Source organism: Anser cygnoides, chromosome 15 (genome assembly GCF_040182565.1).
Source record: "Anser cygnoides isolate HZ-2024a breed goose chromosome 15, Taihu_goose_T2T_genome, whole genome shotgun sequence".
NCBI lineage: Eukaryota > Metazoa > Chordata > Aves > Anseriformes > Anatidae > Anser > Anser cygnoides.
The window spans coordinates 7,301,763-7,325,074 of record NC_089887.1 but is presented as its reverse complement, the minus strand read 5'-3'; the positions used below and the strand labels follow the sequence as shown (position 1 = coordinate 7,325,074).

Sequence of the window (23,312 nt, the reverse complement as noted above, 5' to 3'; positions counted from 1 at the left end):
ATTCCAGAAACACAGTTGTAAATTTTACTGGTTTATGTTGACATGAAGTATTAGTATTAAATTTAGAACATTCTGTGAAGAAGAAACTTATTTTCTTTTTTTCCTCCCCCTCTCCTCTCTGCTCTTCTATTGGCCTTTCCTCTTTGTGCCCGTAGGTTTTTGTTCTGAAATTTCATACTATAGCACGATACCAGCTTTCTGTAATTTTTAAAAAATGCAAGCCACAGTCTGAACTTGGGGCTGCTGAAGCCGCACTGCCTGGAGTACCAACAGCAGCAAACGCAGCACCTGTTCCTGTTCCATCTCCTGCCCCGGCCACTCCAGTGGCCCCTGCACCAGTGCCTGTGTTTGAAAAACAAGGGGAGAAAGAAAAAGAGGACAAACAGACATTCCAGGTCACAGACTGCCGAAGCTTAGTAAAAACCTTGGTCTGTGGTGTCAAGACAATCACGTGGGGCATAACATCATGCAAAGCTCCTGGCGGTAAAGCTTCATACTATTTAATTACGCTTATCTTTTGTAATTCTATGTCTAGCATTAAAGCATGTTGTATTTTTAATAAGTAACTACTGTTGTATTTTGTCTTCTTTCAGAAGCACAATTCATTCCCAATAAGCAATTGCAACCTAAGGAGACTCAAATTTATATAAAACTAGTAAAATATGCAATGCAAGCTTTAGATATTTATCAGGTATGTAACCTGACCAATGGCACTTTCATTTTATACAATTTCTCTGTGTTATATCTTCTAACATGGATTTCTTTGTCAGCTAAAATACAAATTTTGTGTGTAGTATATTTCATGAAGTCTTTAATTTCAGGACTACATTTAGTGGGAAATCTTACGAATTTCAAAGTACTTATCACTTGCAAGAAACAAATTATTTTTTTAGTAGTTATCATTGTTTGTTTTTATGCTGGCAGGTCAGACTGTAAAAATCTTGGTCTTTTATGTGGACGATTAAATCTATTGGTGTTCAAATGATTTTTTTTTTTTTAGTTTAGTTATCAGTTAAAGTATTCACTTAGCATATGTCTATCTTCTGACATTACACAGAGCACTGCTGAAATGTAAATGTATGATTTAGAATTAAGTAATTTTACAAATACACTGATATCTCCTGCTGTTGTCTTTTTCCACTCCTGACTCCATGATTTTAAAGTTTGTGATGAACACACTCCGTTTTACTATTCTTATTGTCAATGGTGGCTTTTGTGATTTTTAATTGTATAAAGGATGCATGTGAATCTTGCATAATGTCAGTTTTAATTGCAAGATACTTTAAAAATAGTGGGGAAAAAGTTGCTCCAAATTTTTTTTTCCAAATTGCTATAGGTTCAAATAGCAGGAAATGGACAGACATATGTTCGAGTAGCCAACTGTCAGACAGTCAGAATGAAAGAGGAAAAGGAAGTTCTGGAGCATTTTGCTGGTGTCTTCACAATGATGAACCCTTTAACTTTTAAAGAAATCTTTCAAACTACCGTTCCATATATGGTGGAGAGAATCTCAAAAAACTATGCTCTTCAGGTATTTTGTTTGTTTGTTTTTCCCACCCATTGATAATAACCAGCCTGTAGAAAATAGCTCATTCCTTAAAACACGTAAGGCTGAAGATGAATTATTAAATAATAATGCTGAAATTAGCATGCTGGATTTGATTTGAAACAGTGTATAAAATGCTTTGTAAAGATGGATTTTCAAAAATTTACAGAGTAAGTGATGCAATGCAAATATGAGCACTTCAGATAAGCAGGGAAGATATGAGTGGACTTTTATTCATGAAAGGTATTGAACATTTTGAAATTCCTGTTCTGTTTGAAAGGTTGTTGTGTTAATGTTCTGTTCTGCTATTTTACAGAGCACACTTCCAATTGTATACATCTAAAATATAAACTTTAACTTGGATATTTAAATTATGTACACGGTTATTTTCCATTGAGAATAACCTGAATTGTTTGCACAGCAGTGAAGATAGGGGGAAAAGTTGGTCTTTTTTTGTTTGTTTTAAATTGGTAGTGTTTTAATTTCCTGTGTTCTTTTCATTACAGCGACATTAATTCCTTTGTGGTTCCCTTTTATAGATTGTTGCCAATTCCTTTTTGGCAAACCCTACTACCTCTGCACTCTTTGCAACAATTTTGGTAGAGTATCTTCTGGATCGACTGCCAGAAATGGGCTCTAATGTGGAACTCTCCAATCTGTATCTCAAGCTGTTCAAGTTAGTCTTTGGCTCAGTTTCACTATTTGCAGCTGAAAATGAACAAATGCTTAAGGTAAAGGTCATTTGGAGTAAAAAAAATGAATCTTTTTTGTCTCTTAATGCATTCTTCAGATGTTTGAAGAAACTTTGTTTTGTTATCTCTTTCGTTTGATAGTCTTTTCATGTTTGAACTACTGTTAGCACCATTATTCAAACACCGAATACCTCATTGCCGTATTTATAAGAGTTCCTGTGAACATTTAAAACTAAAGTTATGTGCTAATTCTGAGTCTAAATAACTGAAACATACTTGTGGTCATAAACCTTCATAACTTAACAGTCAGGATAGGTGTATCTTTTTTTGTTGTTGTTCCATATTAACTTAAGGCTTTTGATTAGATTGGTATCTCTTGTTTGTGTGTTGGTGAATCTTGTTCATTTATATCATGTTCAGTAATGACACGTACCTCGAGTTAAAAACATACTTCTGTGGTGTTGAAAAGTTTGCATTGAGGAATTCTTTTTTTCTATTAACAACATGTTTGTTTATTTAAAAAATCCATTTTGTATGTTGAAAATGCATCATCTCTTTCATTGAGCTTAGAAACACTGTGTTCTGAGCTTGAAGCGAGAGTGCTTTTTAATAAAAATAGCAGCTGCCTATATACAGAAAAACTTCACAATAGTAGTAGAACAGTACTCCTTCTCACAACGTGACCCTCAATTTCTTTTCTCCCTACCTTTAAATAAACACAATGTGTGATACAGATAACTATATAATAATGGTTTCTGTTCTTAATGATTTGCTGTAGCAGGATTAGTTCAGTAGTTGTTTTCTGTGTAGAACAGAGTAGATATAACTATTTCCCCTATTTCTTTGAATAATTACAGTAATGTGAAGTGATTTTCATGACTAATATGATGCAATATTCGTATAATCTTGGTTAAATTCTTCTCTTTTGTCATCAAAATTGAGGTCATTTGGATTTTATAAGCTGGCGATCCAATTTAAAGAATGTGATTTACTACCGTCACAGTTTCATGCTCGTTACGTTTTTGTTTCATCAGGATTGATGATATGGGCCTTGGGTAGACAATTTAATTGAATGATGAAGGCTGTTTGCAGCATTTGCATAGCAATGTAGAATACTTCTAGATCTCAATAAAATCCAGAATTGTGTCACTGTTTCTACCTCATCTGGGAGAATTCTTGTGTTTAGCAACTAATTTTAATGATTCCTGGCTGCAAACTGTTAATGTCCACTGCTCTAAAAGGCCACTGAGTCTTAATTTTTTGGTTCTGTAACTGTTTTTTCCTTGTAAAGTTAGTCTTTAAAGTAAATTTTTAACATTCACAACATTTAAGGATTAATGATGAAGTTAGATCTGGAGTAAACTCATATTGTGAAATGTCTTCTGTTATCATTCTGACAATTCTGCTACCATCCTTAGGTTCTCTGGAGCAAATCTGTTTTGTTACCTCAGATTTGTAGAAGTTTTTTTTATTTTAATACAATTAGTGCTTAGAGTAGCAAATGGACTTGATTGTTTGGCTAATGTGAAAGCAGCATATAATTAACTAAAGAATACTATTGTTTCTTGGTGCTGCTCAAATAACAGATTTACTTTTTAACAATTCCTCAAGTAGTTATAAAATTAGGGTGGTATCACATTACTTGGAATAACTGAAGGTTTTTGATTTGAAATTCTTGTCTCATGCTAAACTCTTACACTGCAATGATGATGAAATTGATGATTTATTAATCTTAAAGCTCTATTTTTTTTATAGCCACATTTACACAAGATTGTGAACAGCTCTATGGAACTTGCACAGACTGCCAAAGAGCCTTATAACTATTTCCTGCTGCTCAGAGCACTGTTCAGATCTATTGGAGGAGGCAGTCATGATCTGTTATATCAAGAATTCTTGCCGCTGTTACCAAACTTACTGCAAGGTAGAGCAATACCTTTATTTCCCCGTGCAGTTTCTGATCTTTTTGTGTGAATACTAGTAATAAAATTATATTGTGTAATTAAAAACAAACAAACATCAAAAACACAAAGCCCTAACTCCGATAAGTAGCTGCTGACTTTGAGCTTAGCACTTGATTAAATATCTTGGATTTACTCTCATCTGCTTCAGGCTCCATAGCTCTGGCTGCTTCACAACTTCTGCTGCTTGTTTTCTGCTTTCTCTTTTGGGACTGTTGGGTGTTTGTTTATTTCATGCTTTGCAATGGATAATTTTATTAGCATGAAGAATGAGGTGTAGGATAGTAGCAGAAGCGAGGTTGCCAGGCCATCACCGATATTAAGGGAAGAATGTTACAGAGAAGCTCTGGCTGTCCTGGAGTTGAGGATGTGTGCACACCTGCCGGTGCATGACAAATATAAACGCGATTAGTGTCAGTTTCCAAAAAGAAATGGAAATATGAATCAGTTTGATTAAATTAGCATATATGCTTACAAGTGTTATCTTCCAGAGATATTAGAGATGCCCAAGGAAACATGCAGAACTACTTAAATGTAAAGGCAACCTAAATCAGAGCAATTTCAGGAGAGTGAAATCTTTGCATTTACTTTGCATATGTCTATCTTCTGTCTTCTGAAGTTACACAAAGCACTGTTGAAATATAAATGTACATGATTTAGAATTAAGAAACTTGCAGGGGCGATTTTTATTGTAGTTAGCAAATATATATGTTACGTATGACTCATTGTGTAAAATGCATGTCAGTGTAGAGCTGCTATCTACGTTTGTGGAATATATGAAATCTTCCTGCTCTGTGTGTGCAGTAAGTTGGGGAATGTGTTTAGTGTGTATGGGACAGTGTATGACCCATACGCATTTCATGTTCATTTCCAAGAGTCCAGATATTTTTTTTAAACAATTTTCTCCATGTGAATTTTTTAAATCGCTACAAAATTAAGGTTTGGGTCAACAATCTTTTTTTTTTATTTTCGTGTACTGTATTCAAAAGCTACTTTATTTTAACATTTATTTAATATTAAATTTCAGTGTATGCATAGCTGTTCTTTTTGTATATGCATGTACCTACAAAAACATTCAATGCATAAAATCCGTAGATGGAAGTTGTAATTATGAACGTACTATATTTTCTAAATACATTCCTTAGAGATATGAACTTTACATGATTTTAAATGCCAGGTTATTTTAAGTATAGGAAATAGCAATTTTTGAACAATTAACTGTGGACTGTCATTTTCTTTTGAATGTGTAATTTATCAATGATTTTCAGGACTTAATATGTTGCAAAGTGGTCTTCATAAACAACACATGAAGGACTTGTTTGTAGAGCTCTGCCTCACGGTGCCAGTTCGTCTGAGCTCATTGCTCCCTTATCTGCCAATGCTGATGGATCCCTTGGTGTCAGCTCTTAATGGATCTCAAACCCTGGTTAGCCAGGGCTTAAGAACTCTTGAATTGTGCGTGGATAACTTGCAGCCAGACTTTCTGTATGATCATATTCAACCAGTTCGAGCTGAGCTTATGCAGGTAAATGTGTTGTTTCCTGTTAAACCACAAGAGGTCGTTGATTCACTAAACATTAGAATTTTATGTGAAACTTTGGTTATAAAAACTTGAAAAAACTGTTGTGAGAACCATGCCTGTCTGATTTGTGTGCAAAACACCATTTGGTGTTATGCTGCTAAACTGAAAATTCTGAAAATTTTAAAAGCGAATTAATCTTTTCTTCTCTACCCCCTGTTAAGAGGTTAAAATTAAAAATTGGGACTCGGTAGGAAGAATATCGCTATGTTTAAGATGAATTAGTACAGAAAATGTTTAAAAATTGCTAATTTCTTGAAAACAGAACAGTCAAAACAAATTGCTTTCAGCATATTATGATTGACAACTATCTACGATCTTATATATCCAGTGAAGATGGCATGGCTGAAATTTGGAACACCATTTTAAATGTGGCTATTTCCTCTAATAGTGCTAGCATATAGTCTACATTGCCTTGCTTTCTTTTTAGATATTGAAACTAGCTCTTTGAGGTTATTTAACTTGGCCCATGGTGGTGTTTTTTTAGTTTCCTGTTTTTAATTAAATTCATAATGTTGTCCATCTAATATTAACAATAAATACAAAATTACATGTCAGTGTTGCAAAGATTTTGTATCTGATTATATTAGTCTAATCTATAACTGTGCTTAGGACAATCTGTTTACAGTTTAACTGTTGTGAACTTATTGTTTTTATTCCATCTAGGATAAGTGTTTTGTTTTTTTTTCCCTGGAGGTTATGCAGTATCAAATACCTAGATAAGAGAATAAATGTTTTGCTTCATTTTTATTTTTTATTTTTATACATTATAAGTTGAAAAATTGTGAAGTGAGGCTGTTCTGACCATGTCACATTTAAAAATACTTACAGGCTTTGTGGCGTACACTGCGCAATCCTGCAGACAGCATTTCTCATGTGGCTTATCGCGTACTTGGCAAATTTGGTGGAAGTAACAGGAAAATGTTAAAGGAATCACAGAAACTACAATATGTGGTCACAGAAATTCAAGGACCCAGCATTACAATAGAATTTTCAGACTGTAAAGCATCTATTCAGCTCCCTATGGAAAAGGTAAGGACTTTTTTGAGAAGTAAGGACATCTTCTGTGCGAAGAAATTACCTTGTTCAGTTTTGCTTTGTTACAGACTCTTTGAAAGTTTGTTTGCTTATAAAGAAAAAAAAAATTGGTCAAATGTGTGCTGTCTGCCATCAATTCTAGATATGAATTAATAAATATTCAACGTTACAGAAATTACATGCTTAAAAGTAGGCTTTAGGATCTCACACATACCTGAATATGTTTTGATATCCCTCCAGTTAGACAAGGAGAATTCTAATTCATTTATTCCGTAATGAAGAAACAGAATCTAAACCCACTTCTGTGTGTTTGTTCTTTTTGTTTGTTGGTTTAGGTTGTTTGTTTTTTGTTTTTGTGTTTTTTTGAGTTGTCAGACTTTGCAGACAAAAATGCGAAAAGTTTTAGGAGTTGCTAATCATCATTCCACTGATGTCAGGCATTCTTTGTATTTCTTAATTTGGGCAGTCCAAATAGTATGTGCTTTTTAAGTGATTTTTAATATGTATTAAAAATACCGTTCCCTTGATTAATCACTTCACAATAAATATTAAGAAATAGTGTTTTATTACTATTTTTTCTTCTCTCTTGGTTGTAGGCAATTGAAACTGCTCTGGACTGCTTGAAGAGTGCTAACACAGAGCCGTATTATCGGAGGCAAGCCTGGGAAGTAATCAAGTGTTTCTTAGTAGCTATGATGAGCTTGGATGATAATAAGCATGCATTATATCAACTTCTGGCGCATCCCAAGTATGACAATTCTTTAAACGTAAATGTGTATGTAAAATTTATAGTGTCTTTAGAGTAACCTAACTTAGAGAGAATGGTTAATCTAAACAATGTATTCTGCATGGTGTTTTTACCTTTTGGATTATCCTGCTTCCTTTTAAATTGATGCAGGGCTTTTCAAATCTTCCTCTTAGTTTTATCTGCATGTTATTTAATGCAAATAACATCTGTTAATGTTCCAAATTTTTATTTTCTTCCCCTACTCACGGTCCAATGCACAATCTTTAGGTATGACAAGACAGTTTCTTAAAAATTTAATTGTAGTTTAATATATTTAAATAATTCAAGTGTTCTGATGTTTAATAGTGTTTCAAAGATAAGATTTTAATGTTCTGTGTGTGCTTCTAACTTTTTACCAAAGTGAAAGAGATACAAAATTAAGTTTCCATTTAGTGACCAAACTGTAGCATAGTCACATACACACAGCTGATGTTCATGGATGGATCAGTTTTGATATATGACTTTGTTTGTCTTAGGGCAGTTAAGGATTTTTTTATTTTTTACATCTTTTAAAATTTGAGTCATCGATACTTAGTAAGTTCATTGCTTTTAGACAACTTTCACATCTTTGCCTACAAAGTGTGTGCTGACTTTGAGTTGCAGTATAGTAAGTGTTGCTAAAGAGCATAGTTGCTATTATAATTGGGACTTGTTAAACTTGACATAAATATAGCTTTGCAATGAATAGGTTCTGTTGGGGCAGTGATTTGATAAGTAATGTTTCAGTCTTGAAAGATTAAAATCAAATGTCATTTTAAAAAAGGGAAAATGTCAAAATATTGAAAATGACATTCTGTAATTGAGTTGTAGTGTGAAGCCTGTATACCTATTATTTGGAATATATGTGGCTTCTTCTGAACCACTGGCTTTAAATGTTCATGATGAAATTGAGCTATCCATCATGTTTGAGACCAGTGGTTGACAAAATTAATACCAACTGAGTGAACCGGTCTAGCTCTATCAAAATGAGGAGAAAATGGGAGGTGGAAAAGGAGTTTAATATCAAGAGCAAACTGTAAATAAAGTACTTGATGATGTTCATGGTTGAGCTGCCAATACTGCAGTTTAGGATTATAATGAACTTAATTTTGTCTTTCAGCTTTACTGAGAAGTCCATACCCAGTGTAATTATTTCGCATCGGTACAAAGCTCAGGATACTCCAGCTCGTAAAACGTTTGAGCAGGCTTTGACAGGGGCATTCATGTCAGCAGTCATCAAAGATCTGAGACCGAGTGCTCTGCCTTTTGTAGCCAGCTTGATCCGCCATTATACAATGGTGGCGGTAGCTCAGCAGTGTGGTAAGTGAAGTGGCCTAAAGATTTTGTGGTCATGAGAGGGGTAGAGAAGTTTTTTACTTAACACTACTGACTATTATAACAAGTATTATTCTTGTTATTGTTATATCTTGTTATGACTATTATAACAAGTGATATTCTGGGTAGTTGTGTTGGGTTTTGTTCTGTGGCTGAAATATTTTTTAACTATTTATAAATAATAGAGCAGTGAAAATTGTTAAGCAAGTTTTCAAAAACATTACGTAATAATACTCTTAAAATGCTGAAGCAAATAAAATAAATAGGGTTTGGAACAGTGTATATCTCCAGAGCATTTGTGTAACTTGATAGATGCAGTTATTTTTGCAGGTGGTTTTTAATTGGGTTGTTTTTGCTTGCAGTTTTGAGGGACTATTAGAGGAACTAAATGCAAAGCACTGTAGCGTCTTCTACCTATGAAGTAAACTTTTTGTTTGGAGTTAGACTGTATGACATGTATTAATGTAATCTGAATTTCTTAAGGTTCTTCGTTTTAATTAAAACTTCTTAGCAGGCCTCTGCAGTGTGTAGTGTAGTGCATAGAAGAAAATATTCAAGTAGATGTAATCTTTTTTTCTTCTAAGAGTGAAGAATGCCTTGCAATCCATTTATATGCAAATTGACACATTGCTTACTGTTTTTGCCATCCTCTAGTCAGAGAAGTAGTAAAATTTAATTGAAAGACTATTCATATTTCAATAGCCATTGTTTTATCTTTTTCTTCTTCCTCTCCCTATACAAATTACAGGTCCTTTTCTGCTGCAGTGCTATCAGGTTGGAAGCCAGCCTAGCACAGCCATGTTTCATAGCGAAGAAAATGGGTCGAAAGGCATGGATCCCTTGGTGCTTATTGATGCCATAGCAATCTGCATGGCTTATGAGGAGAAGGAGCTCTGCAAAATAGGAGAGGTGGCTCTAGCAGTGATATTTGATGTTGCAAGCATCATCTTGGGGTCAAAGGAAAGGGTAATATTATGCATAATTTTCTTATTTAGAAAAAATTTGTAATTAAATTATCTAGTTTCAGACAGCTGAATTTTGTTTCTAAAATTTCAGAGGATACCAATGAGCTGAAAAAACAAACTGATAGAATTCTTTGTTTCCAGGCTTGTCAGCTTCCCTTGTTTTCCTACATTGTGGAACGTTTGTGTGCTTGCTGTTACGAACAAGCTTGGTATGCTAAACTAGGAGGCGTTGTGTCGATTAAATTTCTTATGGAACGGCTTCCACTAATTTGGGTCCTCCAGAACCAGCAGACTTTCCTGAAGGCACTTCTCTTTGTTATGATGGATCTAACTGGAGAGGTAAAGAATGAATGTACTGTATCAAGTAATGTGGGGGAAACTAGCTTTTTTTTCTTAATTCACACATACTGAGTTTTTTCTGATCTTGATTTTACTTAACTTCAAAGTGTATTGTTTCTGTAATAATTGTATTTGCTCATTTCAGAGTAGAAATGTACGAGTCTCATTTAGATCAGTGAAAGATCTCTAGATTCACTGTAACTTGGACTGCATTTAGTTTGGAGGTGTTCATCTTATTAAAAAGCTGTATGTAGTTACAGATACCTAGAGAATTGGCTGCTTGATCTTTTCTCAGTTGTGAATCATATGGTGACACCGCTGTTAAGGTGTTCCAGCTCTTAGATTTCACTCATTGCAACTCACAGCTTTGGAAAGATTGGTGGGAAGATTAGTTGAACATGTGCCTTTTCTAGAGGATTCATCACAGACAAGTGCAAAGTTTGTTGTTGAGTAGTGTGTAGATTTGTTATTTTTGTTTTGTACTTTAAAAAATATAAAAAATAAAAATAATCCATGATACTTTAGGTTTCCAATGGAGCGGTTGCTATGGCAAAGACCACACTAGAACAGCTTTTGATTAGATGTGCAACTCCTTTAAAAGATGAAGAAAAAACAGAAGAAATCCTAGCAGCACAGGAAAAGTCTTTCCATCATGTGACCCATGATCTTGTTCGAGAAGTAACCTCTCCAAACTCTACTGTGAGAAAACAGGCTATGCATTCGTTGCAAGTACTTGCACAGGTCACTGGAAAAAGCGTCACTGTGATTATGGAGCCACACAAAGAGGTAAGCAGAAATACTTACTGGAAGTCCAAGCAAGTCTAAAGTTGTTTACCAGTTTGACTTTGCAAAATGCGTTTATGAGTGCATTTTCTCACATTAGCGAATTAAGTTCTTAGCGGCTTGATAGCATATGTTTGTCATTTACTGTGTTTCATTGTTTAAAATACTGTGGCTGGAGTACTGCCTCATTACTTAGCCAGCGCTGATAGTGATTTACTTCCTGAAATTATGGACTGTGCATCCTACTACCAATCAGATGGCAGGCCAGATAGACACTTTATTTTGACCCTGTGTTTTCTGTTTTATATCTAAATATGAGGCATATCCAGAAAGACTATGCAGATCGAAGCTGGTTGAAATTGCTTTTTGCTAGCTGATAGGACATTTGTTCTATTGAAAAGCTAGTATAAACATACGTAAGTCCTGAAGGCCACCACAGCATATAAAATTATAGATGTCATTATTGCAATTTGGGAACATACAGAGAAGCCCCCCAGCTGATACCTTATATTGTTAAAGGTGTTTATGGAGGAGAGTGAAAAGTTGCTGTAATGGGGGAAGAAAACTTACCTGAACGTCTCTTTTTTTCTAATGTTTTAGGAGCTTAAAATATTCCTGTTTCTGGACTTGAACATTTTAAACGCTTAAGTCTATGAATTTCTTTTTTTTAAATGTTTATAAAGTTATGTGAAGTTACAAACTATCATAGATCTGTTCACAGAGGATACGTAATATTTGGAGATACTGAGTTTTTTCCCTAACTGACTGAATTCAGTTAGTTCATAGAAACATTTTTCTTCTTGCTTAGTGATTTCTAAAGAGGTATATCTGGAGCCCCAGTAGGAAATGAATAGAAACGTGGTCATACCTAATGTTGTCTAGGTCTATGGGATCATTTGAATATGCTGTTAATTTGGTAATCTTAATTTCATTGTGTAGGTCCTGCAAGACATGGTTCCTCCTAAAAAGCATTTACTTAGGCATCAACCTGCAAATGCCCAGATCGGACTGATGGAGGGGAATACATTTTGCACAACCCTGCAACCTCGGTTGTTTACAATGGATTTAAATGTCGTGGAACACAAGGTTTTCTACACAGAGGTACTTCCTTTTTATGTTCTCATATTTGAATGTAGCTACTTAAGTAATGATGGTGTTAGAATTCTCATTGCTGCAAATACATTTTTCCCTATGTATTTTAAACTTTCCCTGGAAATGAAGAGTTTGCCTTTTGAAATGTGGACCAATGAAGCTGTCTGCCTTTATGACTAAGCTCTGAGCTAAGCAGAATGACTAGCTAAGTAGAATGGCTAGCTCTGAGCTAAGTAGAATGTTCTAACGTGTTAAATAAATCTTGATGTTACATTCCTAGTCCTAATAGCCCTAACTTTAATATTTAAATATTATTTTATGCACAGCATATATATGATACCAATGGTTATACCACCAAAACGTATATATTTTCTGTTAAGGTTTTTGAGTCCCTAACTGCTTGGATAAAATCAGATATAAAAGCAAAACCCTAGTATGTGGATTTAATGTGGAGAAACTGTCTAGTCCTTTGGTTTCCTAGCAGTATTGTCCAAACGTAAGTTAAGGGCTTTGATACCAACAGCAATTGCAGTTAGCAAGGCAAGTATGGGATATAGTTGTCCATTCAGAGGACCTTCATTTTTTTTCTTAAGACAAAGACGAAGTGTCAAAAAATGTCTATAAAGGTGAGAGTGTATTGATTTTGTGAAGATCTCAACTGTAATAATGTTCTTGGATATAGACATGGGCATTGTTAACTCGCATTGTTTTCTTTCCAACTTGTTCAGTGTTTTCTAACAGAAACATACATGTGTTTTGAAAGTACTGTCCTGCAAAGAGGGCTCTGTAGGAAAGAATTATCCCTCAGGGCAGTGACCAGTGACCATAGGAATTACTGAAGACATTTTCAGCATATTTTTTTCCTCTTAATCTCCATCTCTTCTTACCACTGTACTCAGTATTTTAAGTATTTCACTGTGATTCAGGAGGCAAACTTTTCTGTAGACATTCTTTTACACCCTGTACCACATGTGCAGCATGTTTGCAAATACACCTGCTAGGTATTGGCAAATTGTAAAAACACTACGTTTTGCCTGACTTTTCTTTAGTGGCAGTATTAGTGGGTTCTCTTGCCTTTGGCTAACCATCAGTTTTCATGGAAACTTGCACTCTAATTTCAAGTAGAATTTTTGCCTGTTGGTGAAGTTTGGGGATTGTAATTTGAATAAACCTGTGTCTTTGGGGAAACAAGGCTCAAAGGATGACTGATAATACTGTTTCAACCATCATTCATAATGCTGTGCTAAAATGATTGCCTTTGTTTATTTTTTCCCTAGCTCTTGAATTTGTGTGAGGCTGAAGATGCTGCCTTAATGAAGCTACCTTGTTACAAGAGTCTTCCATCACTTGTACCTCTTCGCATTGCTGCATTAAGTAAGTGAAAGTTCATAAACAAAATTAGATGTAGGTAAGTGTCCTTGTGAGCAAAAGGCAATCGTCTTCCCAAGATCAGCAGAAAACTTGAGAGCTTGAAGACTGATGACTGCTCTCTAGAGGTCACAGTTTAATGGAGAATAATGGGAAGTATCGCTGCTTTCTTAATGAGTAAGATTTAGTTTCTGAAATTAACCCAAAATATTTTTAGACTAATTATGTTATATAGCATTAGGAAAACTTTAAAAGTCTGTTAATAGACTTCCCATTCTTTTCCTGTTTTATGATGCCTGTTGCTTTTGGCAAAGCGTTCTGGGCTTTAGCAGTCTGTAATTCAAGATGAAGTAAAAGAAGCTTGAAAAGAATAAATGTAGAATTATGTTTTTTCTTGTCTTTCTGAAATTGAGTTAGCAAAGAGAAATTTGCTTTGGTATTTGCAGATGCTCTAGCTGCCTGCAATTACTTACCTCAGTCAAGAGAGAAAATTATTGCTGCACTTTTCAAGGCACTTAATTCAACAAATAATGAACTGCAGGAGGCAGGAGAAGCATGCATGAGAAAGGTTAGTGCATTAAAACAATATTGCTTTCGAGTCTCATGGTCTCTCTGCTTTACTTCTTGATTACAGATCTTGGGAAAGTTGGGAAGATGTGTCAGCCTTTCTTAGCAGTTTCACAAATGCACGTCTGGCTTTATTGTAAAAGCTTTTCTTGTGTTTCCTCTTTGTTCCTAAAAGAATTGATAGAAACACATGGTTGGTTTTGGAAATGGAAGCAATATGGCAGAGTTAAGCTCTGCATCACAGTATTGCAGTTACCTTAAGGGACAGCACCGTCTGTGTACTATTTAGGGCCAGAATTAGTAACGGTGCTATGCTGCATCTGTTCTGTGGATGCTAGGCTATAATGTGAGAGAAGCTGGAAAGACAGGGAAAAGCATATCCTCTCATTATGATATGTGGCCTGGTAGATAGACCTAATTCACTTCAGCAAGATTTTATAAGATTTAATACCTTTCCTTCAAATATAGAAAATGATAATAAAAAGGCTTACAGCCTCTTCATAATGAGGTGTAAACTGGATGGTACGTCACAGGGAATATCATTATAGTAATACTGGTGGTTTACATTTTCTTAGGCTGTTGACTAATTAGAGATCAGATTTCATCTTTTCATGTCACTTGGCCATGAAAGGGAAAGTACTTATTAGTTAGGACTTGCTGACAATTCAGTTCAGTTGAGAGGTAAGAGGTATAGGAACTAAGGGTTGTTCCGACCTGTGTATTTGGTTTGAGATTTTTCTAATCATTTCCACCACCTTTTCCTGTGATAAATCAGTGCCCACAGGATGTTTAATTATAACAGGAAATATTCTGTCTGGCTGCTTGCAGCCAGGTTTTCTCTTATGTTTTATGTTTCTCGCTTATGCGTGTGGATTTTAACAGACATTTGCTCCATTGCTTTCAGCCAGATTCACAGCCATTTGTTAATAAAGTAGTGCCCAGGGAGTTTGTCTATAACTGTAAATTTCATTTATAACTATGGCAATTTTTCAATCCTTGTCTTTAATTAAGGCCTCCTGTTTGATTGTTTCATGGAATATCCTGCTGTACATTAAGAATACTAAAGTGCTTTCCATCTTTTCATTGCATATATTTCTAGTAATAAATATCTTTTGAACTGTTGCATTCTGAAAGTACAAAATTAAAGAAAAAAATGAAGTCAGCAGAAATTATTTCAAGTAAGTTGCTTGCACAGAAGTCACTAAGCTCTGTGCTGTATTTTGAACCTATACTCTCTTGCAGTTCTTGGAAGGAGCTACAATAGAAGTTGATCAAATTCATACACACATGAGGCCGTTGCTTATGATGCTGGGAGACTATCGAAGCCTGACACTAAATGTTGTGAATCGTCTGACATCTGTCACTAGACTTTTTCCAAACTCTTTTAACGATAAATTCTGTGATCAAATGATGGTAAGCCCACTCAAGTATTGTGGTGTTGTTTTGTTTTTTCCAATCTTTCGGAGGAAATTGTCTTTTAACTCATATTAGGTTTTTTTTTTTTTTTTTTTAAGTCAAAGAACAATTCGGTAGTGACTTAATGTATAAATTCCAAGTAAAATGTTTTTGTTTCACAATTAATAGGAAAAATGAGTATCTTCAAACATTTACTTGGTTAAAGTTTGTGTTAATTTCTAAAGAACTGCTAAACCAAAAAGTTAAGAGGCGTTCTCATCTTGTGAAGTTATACATCATTATGTTAAGGTCTGCTTGGTCATACTTCTAAGTAAGGTGCCAGCAGCATAATATAGTAAGTAATCCCTTGAACGTGTGTTTTACCTCCTATCAGGCTAAGTCCATTTTAGTGAAAGGTATTGCCCTTCTTACTTCATTTTCAACTTTTAAAGTGTGTGTGGAAAGTCTCTATTCTTTTTTCAGGGCTATTTTAAATATTTATATGTACATGTATGTTGCAAATAATTGGACAGGTATAAGCCTGTCATCATTGCCTATCTGACTTCAAATTTTTATGCCTTTTATTGTATGTACTCTTACAACCCTTGCTTTCTTGAATATGGAGAGGACTTGAGGCAACCTTTAGAAGTCAACACACTAGACTTTCAGTTTCAGATTCTAGTTTCAATTGCTAGTGGTAAAACCAGATTGAGAGCTGAAGGCTTTTTTTAATAATTAAATGTCATATTTGCTTTTACAGAGTATAAAAATCAAATTGGTAACAACTTCAGCATTTGCTGTTCCTGTAGAGTGCTTTAGATTTAAACTAAAAAAGAAAGGTCCTAGGTATATTCCAATAAAAATCTTTAGCAGTCCCCTATTGCACTCTCCTAGCAGGAGAGTGCCATGGTCTTGATGTGAGAAAGATGCCTGTACGTTTCACACCCAAAACTCAGTCTTCTAATCGCATATAGATTAATGACAGCTTTTTTTTAGGTGATATTCCTACCTTTTCAGTTTGGAAGGAGTTGAAAGTATTTGAAGTTGTAAACTGTATGGTTTTAAATAGTAAATTAACTTTTCAATCTGAGGGAACAAAAGTAACTAATCATTTTTCCCTTTGTTTCCCTCAAACAATCATTTCTGCCTCTCTTTTCTTGAAGTATATGCTGTCACTTGCTAAAATGGAATGGTATAATTAGAAGAATAATATTAATTGTCTTTTTTTGATAGCAACACCTGCGTAAATGGATGGAAGTTGTAGTTATTACACACAAAGGTGGACAGAGGAGTGATGGAAATGTAAGTTAATGAATGCTTTTATGTGGGAAGACAGAAGAAATAAATAATACTAATGTTTAGGAATTGCAGAACTCACTCAATTGTAAATGCTGCCATAACTGATTGCAAACTGATGTTTTGTTACAAGTTAATGAACTTACATATATTGAATAGCTGTTACAAATTTTAGTAAGCAGAGCTTTCTACCTGCTGGGAACAGTTAGCTGTGGAGCCTATTCTGTACTGGTTGGTGTGGGAACAGCTCACTGACTTTCTTTTTTCAGTACTTTCTGCTTAGAATTTTTTTCACTGTTGTAGATGATGAGCTCAGCAGCATTATCCCTCTCTTTTCACTCATGTTTGATGTTCATAACAGTCTTTTGAAAATTGTGTGGAATAGTAATATCCCAGTTAACTTTACTTACAATTTGTGAAAAACAAATTCAGTGTTTACCAGTTGAGATCACATCAAAATCTCTCATCCACCCAAGTCAGCGGTCTCAATGTTGAACTGTGAGACAGATTAATTCTCCTGTAAATGGGAAATTGCATTAAGCCGCTGTCAACTTAATGACAACACAGTGTGTTCTTCAGCAATACTGCACTTTAAGGAATTCCTGCTTCAGAGTGGTTTCATGTAGGTTACCAGAAGTCCTTTAATTATATCAAGACCTTATTAATAATTTAATATAAATGTTGAGATGTATTATTGCAACTATTGAAAAATTGGGCGGAGTTGTATTAATATCTTTGTTTCTCAAATTAGAATGAAAATAGATTGGCTTTTTATTTCCCTCAACATGGAATTGGTTTAGTGTTTTTTCATTGCTCTTCCTGTGAGTGCAAAGAGCGCTTTTAAATCTGAATTCAGTCTTTACTTTATATCTGACCTAGAGGTCCTCTAATGGAGTAGAATTTGTTGCTTAAATTTAGAAACTGCACATTTTTCAGTTAATCGCTAATGTTTTACTCGGGTCAGAGTAGTTCTAAGGCCTTCATATTCTTCTTTTAGGATTGATTTTTACACAAACATGGTGATTACAGGTGTCCTGCAGAGCTTCATGTAGCAATAGTCTTTCAAATCACAGTGCGGCACCTGTAAAACAGTTTTTACTTATCACTAAATAACGTTTAATGGTGAATTCTTTTGCATGTAATGTTTTTTGTTCATTTTCTGTGTAGTTGTGCGTTTAGTCTCCTAAATGTGATTAAAAAAAATTTTTATTAAGTGTTGGCTTAAAATGTGTGTTGGGGGGAGGTGCACATCAGAAACCTGAGGAACACAAACCCTCAAGTCTTGAGGGAAAAGACTATGAAAATGCTTTCAGATAGAACTGTATGATTGCAAAGTTGATTGCAATGCTACTTTTTTCCCAGTTGTTGCTCTAAAGCTTCCTTAAGAGTAGAAAATGTAAGAAACTGAAGGCAGTCACAGACAGTGTGATCTTTATACCAATGATCTGGCAGTCTGTGCTCACATGTCCGTATGTATAGGGTACTGCTGCTGTATTGTATCTTCTAAACGTGGAAAAACTCGGATGGTAAAACCAGCGGTTAGTTAGTTGTAGCTGGCCTTTCACTTGCCATATTGAGGCTGTACTGAGATTCCAAAATCTGCGATGCGATACATAAAAGCTCCTGAAGTGGGTCGCATCGTTTGGGTTGAGTGATTAGAGCTAGGAGATGGTACACAGAGTGGAGAATGGTGATCAGGAAACCCTTTTGTTTGGTAGCTGAAATGACACAACAGTATTACAATAATTTCTTTGACCTAAAGAATTTTCATCTCTCTTCCAGCAGCACGTAATGAAGGTGCCATTTGGTGGTGATGCTGGTGTTGTTATGAGCATGCTGCACGTAGTGGCTAGTCAGCAAGGCCTCTTAATGGAATGGTCTATGTCCAAAATGTCTAAGAAATGAGTCTGCATATGTAAATGAAATTTCTAGATAATGTAAAAACTTTAGCCATCTCAGTTAGAATGGCATAATAATTAACAACTGTTGTAACGATTTGCAGTTGTTGCCAGAACAAGTAAGTTCTTCATTCACCTAAATGGTATTGTGACAGTCCTGCTGTGTTCCTGAATTGTGCCTTGCCTGTTTACATAAGTGAATAAATTAGGGCATAACATCTTAAGTAGAGATGAGGATCTAAGTTATTGGCCTGATGATTGAAATCTTTCATTTAAATTCCTTCTTCCATTCTTCCCTGCCTCCTCAAATGAATTTTGAGTAGGTAGTTGGCTCAGACTCTCCCTCTCGTGAACAGGGAATGGTGGGACATGAACAGGTGGGAATTCTGCGTTACAGCTGTTAGTAGGAGTGTAGCTTGGTAGTTCAAATATTGACAGTTATTTCATGATCGATGCTGGACAAATTTGTCTTTGAAGATGCTAAAAGATTGTTTCCCCTCACTTAATCATCTCTAATATCTTTTTATTTGTTAAACATACTTGAGAAGCTATGTATAAACAATATACAAGTAGAAAAAAGGATGCTTTTCATCCTAATTCTTAGGAGAGCAATTCAGAGTGTCTGAGAGGTTCATTTGTCTCCATGCTTTCAGTTTGAGGTGAGAAAATAACCCTACTGAATTCAGTTTCTGACTGCAGCCTGAAGAATAGCATATGCTGGTTTGTTCGTTTATTTGATATTTTTGTGGGCTCTTTCTTTTCATGCTGTGATTTCTGTTTTGGTTCAGCCTGCCGCAGAAGGGGTAGAGGTGAGAAACTCAGTGGAGGCACCAGGAAGTTCTTTGTTGTTGTGTTTTGTTTTTCATGTTTTATTTTTGATTTACTTTTATTCTTTACTGTGCTGTTAGTTTTATTGTTGTATTTTGGGCAGAGTGCATTGTGCCTTTGAGTGCAGTGCTGTGAATTGTCTTATGTTTGTCTGTGGCAGAATCATTTTTATACAGTTGCTGTTCAGGATGTAAAACGTGTTTTTTACTAGGAAAAGTAGGATTTTCAGCTTCTATGAAGGCATAAGTCTTCTATATGTGTTTATGCTTCAATCCATGGGAGTAGTCTTGGGGGTTTGGTCTAGGCAGAACATGTTAAAGTGGGGGGGGCCTAATATTTTGTAAATTCAGTTGAGGAAATGCAATGCGTGTGGTACCTATTTTGTTGCATACTGCTTACTAGAAATGAGTTTTAGAGGGATACGGGTGGATTTTTTTTTCTCTTGCCTTTCATTACTGAAGAAAATGCACCATCTCATTAACTGAAATGTAGTTCACATTTAAATTGCACAATGAAACAAAAGCCTCATATTATTTTGGACTTTAGAGAATTTATTATCTAGGGGGAGAATATGTATTGGGGAAGAGAGCTGACTCTGCTCCAGAGTGGCCAGCTGTTTGCAAGATGTACTGAGCAGTGCTGGGAGAAAGCTGTCTGTCTTGTTCTTCGTGTCTAGTCTGGGGTTGTGGGTTGTACGTGAGAAATTGTTTAGAAAGGAAGGTCTGGCTTTTTGATGCATGAGCTACTTGGTGTAGTGCAGCAGTGAGCGCTCTGCAACTCCCCCATCACGGTTATCATTACACAGAGTTTAGTTCTTGTCTGTAAAACACCACTTTTCTGACAAATAAAATAAAATAAAACCATGATATTGCAAGTGAGAAGGGCGAAGTTCCATAAGAGAATTTTATTCCATATATTGTGGTAAGTAGATATTGTGTATGTTAACCCTTTCTGGCTCTGCTGATGTAGAGAGGAAAAAATGGTAGGATGTATGATACTACGGTAATCTATGTAGCTGGTAATACTAATTTAATCGTGTTTCTTTTTACCTGTAGGAAATGAAGATTTGTTCAGCAATTATAAATCTATTTCATCTTATCCCAGCTGCCCCTCAGACATTGGTTAAACCTCTGCTGGAAGTTGTGATGAAAACAGAACGAGCGATGTTGATTGAGGTAAAAGTGAAAGTTAACGTTGCTGATATTTTTGCTGTATATTATTTGTAAATATGCCATGAATTTTCCACATATTTGTGTGAGTGTGTGTGATATAAATATTTGTTTTTTAGAAAATGCTTTCCAGTCATCTTAGGAGGTGTTAATGTTCATCTTACTCTCTCGTCTTAAAAGAAAGTTTTGATATTGTCGGTAAATCTTAATCGTGAAAGTTCTGAATGTTTTGTATCTGCATAAATGCCAAAACAAGTGCTGCTTTTTTTTTTTTTTTTTTTGATTTCTCTCTGGGTGCTAGTAAATTAGTAGACAAATAAAAACAGTCTGCACTCTGCACTTTTAATTTAAGCATTTTGAATCTTGCAGGCTGGCAGTCCATTCAGGGAACCTCTGATAAAATTTTTGACACGTCATCCATCCCAGACTGTAGAGCTGTTCATGATGGAAGCCACTTTAAATGATCCACAGTGGAGCAGAATGTTTATGGTAAGTGGTAGGGGCAGAGGAGAGGGGAAAAAAAAACTCATCTTCAAACACTTTTGGTTCATCACGTTTGTGATCTTTTACATGTATTTTTTTTGTCTATATGACCTTATAGTCATTAAGCATGGCCTTATTCTAACTGCAAGGTGCCTGTTCTCTGTTTTACATTTGTTGGTCCGGAGCTATTAATTTTATGCGTTATCGCTGAAGTTGTATTGCTTTTTTTGATATACATGAATAAATAAAATGTAACCTCTGTAACTTCAGTGATGAATATAAAAACTAGAGGTATCCTGATGTATCCTCTTGATATTTTTCCTTTTAAAGGTCATTATTAAAATTATTTCTTCCTTTTTTTTCAGAGTTTCTTAAAACACAGAGATGCCAAACCTCTACGAGATGTACTGGCAGCTAATCCAAATCGATTTATCACTCTTCTGTTGCCTGTTGGTACCCAAGCAGCTGTTAGACCTGGTTCTCCAAGCACTACCACATTGCGTCTTGATCTTCAGTTTCAGGCTATCAAGGTATTCATTTATTCTTGTTGGTCTTCATTGGATAGTTAAAATCTCTTTAGCAAAAGGCCTCTTCTGTACAGTCTTTCAAATGAACTATAGTTTTCTTTAACGAAGCATGGTACGAGAGAGAAACATGGCAAGGAAAACTTTCTTTTAAAAAACAAAAATAAAAACAAAACAGCCCTTTAAAAGTTGATCTAAACTACTTTTTGTTTGACTTTGGATTATTTTAGAACCCTTAATCGACCTGAAAGAAGTGCTTTTCATATCATTGTTTCCACTGACAGATCTGTTGCATATTGACTGTGCATTTGTCTTGTTTTGGTTTTGACAGATCATAAGTATTATTGTTAAGAATGATGAATGTTGGTTAGCAAATCAGCATTCCTTGGTGAATCAGCTGAAACGTGTATGGGTGAGTGAAGCTTTTCAGGAGAGACATCGTAAGGAGAACATGGCTGCAACAAATTGGAAAGAACCTAAGCTATTAGCATATTGCTTGTTGAATTACTGCAAGTACGTAAAAACATTTATTTTCTATGGCTTGTATATATTTATTTAATAAAATTTGAAAATATTATGAATACAAATAGGGATACTAAAATTAGTTAGTAGTTAATGAAGAGAAAGTTTAATGTATTTCATAGTACTGCTTTTAGCTCTAAAACCAGACCTCAGGTACTACCTGTTCTTGTCTCTCTGCTCATTTAAAACCAGTATTAGTTTCTTCAAGTCATCAAAATAGTAGTTTGGTAGTTTGTTGTTTGTTTTTTTTTCCTGAAGAAGCTTTTTCTTTTCTGTTTTTACAGAAGGAATTATGGTGATATAGAGCTGCTCTTCCAGTTGCTTCGGGCTTTTACGGGTCGTTTTCTCTGCAATATGACTTTCTTAAAGGAGTACATGGAAGAAGAGATTCCTAAAAACTATAGTATTCCCCAAAAACGGGCTTTGTTCTTCCGGTTTGTGGACTTCAATGACCCAAACTTTGGAGATGAGCTCAAAGCCAAGGTAACTAAAGCAATTAAATCAAAGTAGTCTGGTATTTAGATTTAATTTTCTTCTTGGGAACTAGGGCAACAAAACTCACTTATTTAAATGTCAACGAGTTTGATAATTGGCAGAGCCATTTACTTGAAAATATCATACCTGAAGAAGAGTGATAATAAACAGGGACAGCAATTTATCTTGCTTTCAGTGCTGACTATTTTAGTTTATGCTTTCTAAGAATCCTTGCCCTTGAAAGAGGGAAAGGAGGAAAAAAATGTGTGCATCTGTTTATTAAGGTATTATTTATAGCTTCCATTTGTAACAAAATGTCTCTAACATGGAGGTTTGCATATGAATACTTGAATGGTGACTGCTGCTAGAAGAGTCCAGGATTTGAGTGTAACTGTTTTGTGCTGATGTTCTGTAGGTGCTGCAACACATCCTGAATCCTGCTTTCTTGTACAGCTTTGAAAAGGGAGAAGGCGAACAGCTGTTGGGACCCCCAAACCCAGAAGGAGATAATCCGGAAAGCATCACTAGTGTTTTTATCACAAAGGTAATACTGTTTACATTAGTGTTTGAAAATTAAAATAATAAGTTGTTTCTCTCATTTGGCTTTTCAATCCCAATTTGACTGTTGGGCTATTTGTAAGTGTTGTGGTAAGTTAAGTCACGTCATAACTTTTAACTGTTGCGAGGTCCTTCAA

General features: G+C 35.2%; 1 protein-coding gene across 6 annotated transcripts in view; it reads left to right on the top strand.

Annotated features, from left to right (window-relative positions):
- Positions 1–23,312, top strand: part of TRRAP (transformation/transcription domain associated protein) — a 92,611-nt gene that overhangs the window by 14,588 nt on the left and 54,711 nt on the right. For 4 of the 6 annotated variants that reach the window (XR_007163815.2, XM_048065419.2, XM_048065405.2 and 1 more), the window contains exons 16-38: positions 156–483; positions 594–691; positions 1,337–1,531; positions 2,086–2,277; positions 3,994–4,159; positions 5,465–5,721; positions 6,607–6,807; positions 7,410–7,588; positions 8,700–8,899; positions 9,663–9,880; positions 10,021–10,218; positions 10,744–11,004; positions 11,941–12,102; positions 13,371–13,467; positions 13,908–14,029; positions 15,271–15,441; positions 16,657–16,725; positions 20,501–20,620; positions 20,984–21,103; positions 21,463–21,627; positions 21,953–22,134; positions 22,428–22,626; positions 23,033–23,161. Coding sequence is in view for 5 of the 6 variants with exons in the window: in XM_048065419.2 (XP_047921376.1) it covers positions 156–483; positions 594–691; positions 1,337–1,531; positions 2,086–2,277; positions 3,994–4,159; positions 5,465–5,721; positions 6,607–6,807; positions 7,410–7,588; positions 8,700–8,899; positions 9,663–9,880; positions 10,021–10,218; positions 10,744–11,004; positions 11,941–12,102; positions 13,371–13,467; positions 13,908–14,029; positions 15,271–15,441; positions 16,657–16,725; positions 20,501–20,620; positions 20,984–21,103; positions 21,463–21,627; positions 21,953–22,134; positions 22,428–22,626; positions 23,033–23,161 (4,029 nt within the window). In the remaining variant the exon portion in view is untranslated. The remainder of the gene's footprint in view (positions 1–155; positions 484–593; positions 692–1,336; positions 1,532–2,085; positions 2,278–3,993; positions 4,160–5,464; positions 5,722–6,606; positions 6,808–7,409; positions 7,589–8,699; positions 8,900–9,662; positions 9,881–10,020; positions 10,219–10,743; positions 11,005–11,940; positions 12,103–13,370; positions 13,468–13,907; positions 14,030–15,270; positions 15,442–16,656; positions 16,726–20,500; positions 20,621–20,983; positions 21,104–21,462; positions 21,628–21,952; positions 22,135–22,427; positions 22,627–23,032; positions 23,162–23,312) is intronic. The other 2 variants (XM_048065423.2, XM_048065413.2) reach the window with 1 other exon arrangement.